Here is an 8,524-nt window from a genome sequence, read left to right as displayed (position 1 = left end):
AAATCGTCGCGCGATGTTGATAATGTGCGAGATTTAAAATGTGCGTTATGTCGCAGATGCATGCACTATTTTCGAACGAGCGATAAGTTATCGGCTCACAGCGTGGACTGCGGAAGAATGAACGAGTGCGCTATAGTCCTTCCTACCAAAGACGACAAATGGTTAGAGTTTCGCAACTATAGTAGAAAGGAGCGACTTCCATTCGTGGTGTACGCTGATCTCAAATGCGTACTGAAGAAGAAAGAGGAGAGGAGAACGTCGAATACATCTATCGTTCAGCATCACGAAGTCTATAGCGCCGGATATTACGCGCGATGCGCGCTGGATGGCGTTAGCTCTACTTACAGAGCTTATCGCGGTGAAAATTGCGTATTGTGGTTCGTTAAAGAACTGCACGATCTAGCGCTTCGCGCGAAGACTATTCTCGATATCGATGCTCCTATGACGAATCTTACATCGGATGAATGGGAGAGATTCATAAACGCGACGCGCTGCAGCATATGCGAGAAACCGTTCGAATTGGGAGACGCTCGCGTGCGCGATCACTGTCATCTGACTGGACGGTACAGAGGTCCGGCGCATTCGAATTGTAATTTAAATTATAAGGATACTTACGTAATTCCCATATTTTTTCACAATTTATCGGGTTACGACGCGCATTTTATCATTAAAGATGTAGCTAACGCTTTTCCCGGCAGCGTGGAAATATTGCCGATAACGAAAGAAACGTATATCTCTTTCACGAAGAACGTCGAAGATGCGTGGGACGAGGGAAGGTTCGGAAAACGCTTGAAATTGCGTTTCGTGGATTCTTTCAAATTTCTAAGCGCGAGTCTCGAGAAATTGGCGTCGTATCTAGACAAAAGCGAATTGAGGATCGCGCGTTCGGAATTTTCCGATCTTAGCGACGCCGATTTCGAGCTTCTCGCGCGAAAGGGTGTATTTCCGTACGAGTATGTCGACGATGTAGATAAATTGTTAGAGACTCGTCTACCGCCGCGCGAGGCTTTTTACAGTTCGCTAACCGGTGACGCGATATCTGAGAGTGATTACGCGCGCGCGATAAGAGTCTGGGAGCGATTTCGCGTCGAAACGTTAGGCGATTATAGCGATTTGTATTTAAAGACCGACGTTCTTTTATTGGCCGATGTTTTCGAAAATTTTCGTGACGCGTGTATGAGAAGTTATAATTTAGATCCCGCGTATTATTACACGTTACCGGGATACACGTGGGACGCTATGTTAAAGTATACGAGTGTGCGATTCGAATTATTAACCGACATTGATATGGTGATGTTCGTGGAACGCGGAATACGCGGCGGGCTAAGTCAATGTTCCAACAGATACGCGCGCGCTAATAACAAATATTTACAGTCATACGATCCTTCGGAACCATCGTCGTATCTCATGTATTTCGATGTAAATAATTTGTATGGATGGGCGATGTGTCAATCGTTGCCTTACGAAAATTTTCTATGCGTCGATAACGTTACGAGCGTCGACTTAATGTCCGTGACATCGGACTCGCCTATCGGTTATATTCTAGAGGTCGACCTTGCATATCCGTCCAACCTTCACGATTCTCACGCTGACTTGCCATTCTGCCCGACGCGCGATAAGCCGCCCGGAAAACGAGACGAGAAGCTTCTCGCCACACTGTACGATAAGAACCGTTACGTAATATATTATCGCAATTTGCAGCAGTGCGTTAGACACGGATTACGCATTACGAAAATACACAAAATATTGCGATTCGCGCAATCTTCATGGTTGCGCGAATACATCGAACTGAATACACGATTACGAATTAACGCGAAAAACGAGTTTGAGAAAAATCTATACAAATTAATGAATAATGCCGTGTTTGGCAAAACTATGGAGAACGTACGCAATCATTCGAATGTTCGACTCGTGACTCGATGGGACGGGCGATACGGCGCGGAAGCGATGATCGCGAAGCCGAATTTTCACAGTAGAAGCGTTTTCGCGGAGGATCTCGTAGCTGTAGAATTGCGTAAACTCGAGGTTAAGTTTAATAAACCGATTTATGTAGGTATGTGTATTCTCGATATATCTAAGATTCGTTTATACGAATTTCACTACGAGAACATGTTACCATTGTATCGAGATAAGTGTAAAATAATGTACACCGATACGGATAGTCTCATTTATCGCGTCGAGTGCGAGGACATATACGAGAATATGAAACGCGATATCGACAAATTCGATACGAGCGATTACGCAATGGGTAATGCGTATGGAATGCCTCTCGCTAATAAAAAAATACCCGGTGCGATGAAGGATGAGAACGCTGGCGCGATTATGACCGAATTTATTGGACTCAGAGCGAAAATGTACGCGTTGCGAGTCGCCGGTAAAAGCGATACGAAAAGAATCAAGGGTGTTAAGAGCGGCGTTGTCGCGAGAACGATAACGTTTGACGATTACGCGCGCTGTCTTCGACAGGGGATCGAGATGAAGCGCGAGCAGTTTTGTATAAGATCCGAGTTACATGAGATGTATACAGTATCGGAATTGAAGATCGCGCTCAGTCCGCACGATGACAAACGATACACGATATCGGGAACTACGGATACGTTACCGTGGGGACATTATAAAATACCGTTGTAGGGAGCGAAAAAATACTATACGTTTCTTAAAACATTTAAACTTTAGTTAGTAGTTTATTGTTAGTATAAACATATTTTATAAATAATATATTACCATTGTATTTTCGATATAATTCACGGTTGCGTCGAAAAAACATCGGTAGACGTTCTACGAATCGTTTCGAAGAACAAATTTGCGCGAATAATATAATTTGAATATAATTTGAATATAATTTATTGTAATAGATTTTAATAAAATAATAAAAATAAATCGGTTTTATTTATAATAGATTTTAATAAAAAATCGTGAAAATGTTCGATCAGTCTTATATATAATAGATATTGTAATAGATATTGTATAAAATCTATTATAAATAAGACTGATCGTACATTTTCACGATCTTTCTATTATGCTCTCGGAAGTGTTTTATATAGAATAATGTGAAAAAGATGTTAATGCGAGTTTTAGTATTATCATAGTGACGTAATAAAGAATGTATACAAAGCGCGAGAAAGAGTACGTATAAAGTGTGAAAGAGAGAACGCAGGATACGGCGGCCGCGTAGCGGTGCGAGAGAGAACTCGTATAGAACGCGAAAAAATTCGTATATAACGCCAAAAAACGAACTTTTTGTGTTTTTGCGATGTAAAAGTCGTGGAAACCACCATTCTGTCCAAGTCTTGGCAAATCTCGACTCGATTTGGCAAATTCGCGTTCTATTTCATTGGCATCGAACATATATTATGCTACATGCAAACGAGACAGAATGCGAGAATTTGCCATAAATCGAGTCGAGATTTGCCGCGAATTGGGCAGATCGATGATTTCCATGACTCTTTATTATATTCTTGAAAGCGTTATATATAGAGCAACGCGAGAATAAAGCCACCGCGAGAATAAAATTACCGCGAGATACGACGTTCGCTTAAGAATGCGATGAAGAATATATATAAAATATAAAAAAGAGTTCGCATAAAGCGCAAAAGAGAGAACGCAGGATGTGGCGGCCGCGTAGCGGCGCGAGAAAGAATTTATATGGAGCGCAAGAGAGAACTCGTACAAAATTACGATTGTTTTATAATTATACGATTTAAAGATTAATAATGGTAATCACTCTAATCGATTATTTAAACGGTTAATCGATTTTCGCAAGTCTTAATTTTAATTGTATTGTGTTATTATTTTTTTCTTTGTTTTATAATTATACGATTATTTTAGTTTTAACGTCTACAATTTTTTCTAAGATTTTCTTTGTTATAATTATACGATTATTTTAGTTTTAACATGTCTACAATTTTTTCTAAGATTTTTTTGTTTTATAATTATACGATTATTTTAGTTTTAACATGTCTACAATTTTGCATAATATGTATAATATGTATAATATGTATAATATGTATAATATATAATATGTATAATATATAATATGTAGTTTTATTTAATAAAAATACATTTTTATCATAATACAGCTGTTTTATTTATCCAAGAATTGTGCGATTCGTCCATTCCTAACCATTTCACGTAAATCTTGTCACCCTTTCGACGCAGCACCTTTTCTACGAGATACACGTCGGGATCGCCAACGCGCAACAATTCGTGCTCGTAGAATCCTCCAGCGATCGGCTCGCCGCGCGAATCCTTTAATAGATACGTTACGGGATTAATCCGTTGTATCTTAGTTATTCGAAAAATCTCTGTAGTCCAGTTGGGTGTGAAGCCTTTCTCGAAAATCGTCTTAAATTTACTGATGCGTACCGGATCGGCTACTTTGAATTTCGCCGGAGCCGCGATTTTTATATTGCTGTATACAGTATTTAAAATCTTATCGGCAATTTTTGGAGTTACGTCGACAGGTCTCATATTTATAGTGCGATGTTTTCGCGTGTTATATTCCTCGACGAGTCGTGGTAATTCGTCGATCCACTTGTACGTTCCATTTAGCGTGAAGTACTTCCACATAGAATTTTTGAGCGTACGATTAAATCGTTCGACTATCGACGCTTTCATCACCGAATATGTCGAATAATGATTTACTTCGTGCTTCTTCGCGAAATTTCGCATATCGGCATTGTAAAATTCTTTTCCTTTATCGGTTTGTAGATTTTTCGGACATCTCTTAGAGTCTCGTATTATTTTAGATAACGTTCGAGTAACCTCGTTCGCGCTTTTACTCTTAAGCGGTACAGCCCATGCGTATTTGCTTAATACGTCGATAACGGTGAGTATGTAGTTGTGGCCTTTGTTGAGTCTCGCGTAAGGACGCATCTCGACCACATCCGCTTGCCATAGGTCGTCGTACCCGCGCACCGCAACGCGACGACGCGAGAAGTTTCTTCTCGCGGGAGCGTGCAATTCCTCGACTAGTCTTCGTTTTTTAACGCTCATAGTTCTTTTTTCTTTCTCTCGAGAATAACGTTGAATTGAATCTCTTTTTCAAGCGGTTCGCCGCTCCCGCTAATCTTTCTTTCGAGCGGATCGTCGTTCCCGCTAATCTCTCTTTCGAGCGGTTCGCCGCTCCCGCTAATCTTTCTTTCGAGCGGTTCGCCGCTCCCGCTAATTCTTGCTAGTTCTCTTACTTTTCTTGATAGCTCGTCCGCGTCTCTCTTCAATCGTGACGTTGAATTTTCCAATTCTCGTATCTTCGTCTCGGATTTCACCGCGGAATTCGCCGCGATACGCGATTTTTGACTTAGTTCCCGTATTGCTTTACCTTGATTTAACATTACTTTATAATCACTCGCGTTTCTCGTCGAGGACTCCGCCGCGTTGAGTGATATATTTTTTTTCGCAATCTCGATTTGATCGTTTAAACCTTTGATTCGTTTATCTAAAACATCGATTCGTTTATCTAGAGCGTTAGCGCTCGTTTCTATTCTCGAAATGGAATTTTCTACAGCGTCTATTCGTTTACTTAGAACGTCATCGCGCGTTTTTATCTCGGAAACGAAACTCTCCGCGACGTTTATTCGTTTACCTAAAGCGCTATCGAGCTGAGCGAGTCTCGTAAACAGTAGAATGACGCCTTGTCCCGCCTCGTTCGCGTCTTTTCTCAATTGCGATGTGATTCCCTCGACGTAGCTTTTGCTTGTCGCATCGGCGTCCTCCTCAGGTTGAGCCAAGCGTTTTATCTTACGCTCTCTCGCGTCGTACTCGATGGAAGAGCTTAGACACAGCGCGTTATCGCGTACGTAATTTCGCAGAGACTCGATAGCCGGACGTAGTCTTCCGGTTCTCGCGTCGTAGCTTCGATTTTTTAAAGGCGAGCCAAATTTGCTCACGGACATCGCGAATTCCGCGTACGACTGTGACGGTCATTCACGCGACAGTTCAATTTATACGATCGCTCCTGTTTCGCGAAGCTCCTCGATTATCGATAGAATCTCGTTTTCGTGAGCGTTGTTGCCGGCTCGACGCGAAGCGTCTAACAATCGCAGACGATCCACTAATTCGTTTGGATCGTCCCAATGGACGTAATCGATTTTATTGTTCGTGACACGCATAGTCGACGATACGCGACCCGCGCCTGTTTTTTTCGCGCCGCTGTTGTGAATAAGCGGAGCGATAATAAATTTGTATTTATATCCTTTATTTCCTAAGACAGATTTTTTAGCGTCATGATCACGTCTATGAGCGTTCGTTGTTAACAATATACTTCTGTATGTTAATTTATCTTTTTCTGTATATATGAGACTATTAGGAATTTTCATAAAAATTAATTCATACAAACCGGGAGTACCGACATATTTAATCTCATCTATAAATATGGAATCATTCGCGTCTACGTCAAATCGCTTATCGCCGAGCATCGCACCTTTCTCGCCGATGTAAACTCCGTAAACGTGATCAATCTCGTTCGGCGCTTCTCCGCCGAGAAGAGTTCCCATATATTTTCGCCCTAACGGTCCTAGTCGACCGTGCGATATTTCGCGATCTTGAGAAATTCGCGAAATTTGTTTAACGGGTATTTCGAGCATCGAGGGCGATTCGAGACTCTCGGATTCGAACGTTTCATATTCTTCGGTTTCGTTTCGCGCGAATGGATCTCTTTCGACGGAAGATTCGTTTAATGGAGTAGAAACGGCGTTCAATCGTCGTCGAGCGCGTATTTGTTTCGCTTTAGGTTTTTTCCAAACGGGGGTTAATGCTTCGTCCTTCCATTTTTCCTCGATACTCGTCGAAGGTGAAACGTCGATCGCGTCTTGTTTTATCGTTTCGCGCTTAATTTCGTTTCGCTCTATCTCGTCTCGCTCGGCGCGATTAGCGATGCGCCGCAGCGGTTCGACGATTGGTTTGAAACGACTCTCTATCGCGATCTCGCTTTCCTTTTTTCCGGTCTTCAATGCTCTGTGTTTTTTACGAATCGATGCGCGCGTTTTAGCTATCTCTTTTGCTGTCTTTTCGCGTTCACCAATATTTGTCGAGGCCATTGCAACTTCTTCTAACTCGCGAGAGAGCGATCGATGCGTTCGACGTATTCGCGACAACTGATCGCTCTACGGTACAATGAAGTCGTTAAATCCTCGTCTGTATCTACCAGCGCGGAGCGCGCTATCTTTGTCGATCACTAAGAAACCATATTTATATCGCCAACACGCGCGACATAGCGCGTGAAAATTTTCGTACGACATATCCGTGTTCACGTGATCGTTGTATGCGTGACGTAAATTAGTACCATCCTGTTTAAAAAGAATTAACAGATTAGCGTTATCTCGAATCAAATGTTTCGGTATTTTAGCATACGTTTGGCACAGATAGAAGCAATCGACGTTCGAATGTCGACCCATAGCGAAATATTCCCTGATAGTATTTTGTTTGTCACATGCTACATCGTCGAACACGAATATCGAATTCGGGAGAGCTTCGCTGGGTGAAATAACGTCAAAGTTATTAGAAAATGTGAAATAACCTATATCTTCCATTGGTGTTAATAAATTTTCTAAATATTGATATTTAGGCTGTTGCAACGACTTTGAGTAAACATAAACGTTCTCGAAGCGTACGCCATGCGGACTCTCCAACAAACTTATTAATGCGTTTGTTTTGCCGCAACTAGAAGGCCCGCAAATGACGCAGCGAATAGCGCTCGGTAATAGACGACCGTGTCTACGCGTTTTTTCGATGGTCGCGTTTTATTATCGAGGTTCGTCACCTTTATCGCGATCGGTTGCCGTACGAAGCGCATTCCTCTTGCTGCGCGCGTGCGCGGTACACTCGCGTAAGGCAGGGCGAGACCTTTTTATTTATATACGAATAGATCGCCATCAATCGCGCAGTAGCGAATTGCGCGCGGTGAATCGAGATGTTTATTTTACTAATAGATGGCGACGATATTCTCGATTTCACCACCGATCAATTGCGTTATATTCCGAAAATAGTTTTACTAAAGCATTTCGGTCGTTACGTAGAACGATTGTGGGAAAAATTGCCTGAATATATAAAAGTGGATCCGGAGGTGCGGCGCTACCGTCGATGTCTAGAGCATTATAATCGCCCTTGGCAACGAACACACATCGACGGTCCGGCGCCGCTTGTTAAAGATTGCAGCGAATGCAATTCGCGAAACAGCAGTACGGTGTGAGTCATGGCGCTGGCTTATTGAATAGAGCGATAAACGCGCTCCCTTTCGAACTACATATACCTGGATATCAATTTTGCGGGCCGGGTACTCGTCTTGCGAAACGACTCGCGCGAGGCGATCGAGGTGTCAATCCTCTGGATGCAGCTTGTCGCGAGCACGATATCGCGTACTCGCAGAGCGGCGAGCTCGCTGATCGACACGTCGCTGACCACGCGCTCGCCAAAAAAGCGCGCGAACGCGTCGCGGCTAAAGATTCGACTCTCGGCGAGAAAGCAGCCGCAGCGGCTGTATGGATGGCTATGAAATCGAAGACCAAACTTGGAATGGGTACAACGA

General features: G+C 42.7%; 2 protein-coding genes across 2 annotated transcripts in view; one reads left to right on the top strand and one right to left on the bottom strand.

The window, feature by feature from the left end:
- The window catches only part of LOC138943835 (uncharacterized), a 3,182-nt gene extending 551 nt beyond the window's left edge, over nt 1-2,631 (top strand). The window contains exons 2-4 of the mRNA XM_070314773.1: nt 57-589; nt 674-1,068; nt 1,375-2,631. Coding sequence (XP_070170874.1) covers nt 57-589; nt 674-1,068; nt 1,375-2,631 — 2,185 coding nt within the window. The remainder of the gene's footprint in view (nt 1-56; nt 590-673; nt 1,069-1,374) is intronic.
- Nucleotides 2,632-4,991: 2,360 nt separating this feature from the next.
- Nucleotides 4,992-5,894, bottom strand: LOC138943834 (tropomyosin-like). The gene has a single exon (XM_070314771.1). The coding sequence runs from the start codon at nt 5,892-5,894 to the stop codon at nt 4,992-4,994; it is 903 nt and encodes a 300-aa protein (XP_070170872.1).
- Between the last annotated feature and the right edge of the window lie 2,630 nt (nt 5,895-8,524).

This window comes from Polyergus mexicanus, unplaced genomic scaffold (assembly GCF_030449975.1).
Source record: "Polyergus mexicanus isolate NDT 795.1 unplaced genomic scaffold, iyPolMexi1.0 SCAF_46, whole genome shotgun sequence".
Taxonomy (NCBI): domain Eukaryota; kingdom Metazoa; phylum Arthropoda; class Insecta; order Hymenoptera; family Formicidae; genus Polyergus; species Polyergus mexicanus.
This window is presented reverse-complemented; position numbering and strand designations above follow the sequence as displayed.

Excerpts from the sequence above, each read along its gene's own strand:
- LOC138943834 (XM_070314771.1), bottom strand. The coding sequence starts at position 5,894 with ATGTCCGTGAGCAAATTTGGCTCGCCTTTAAAAAATCGAAGCTACGAC.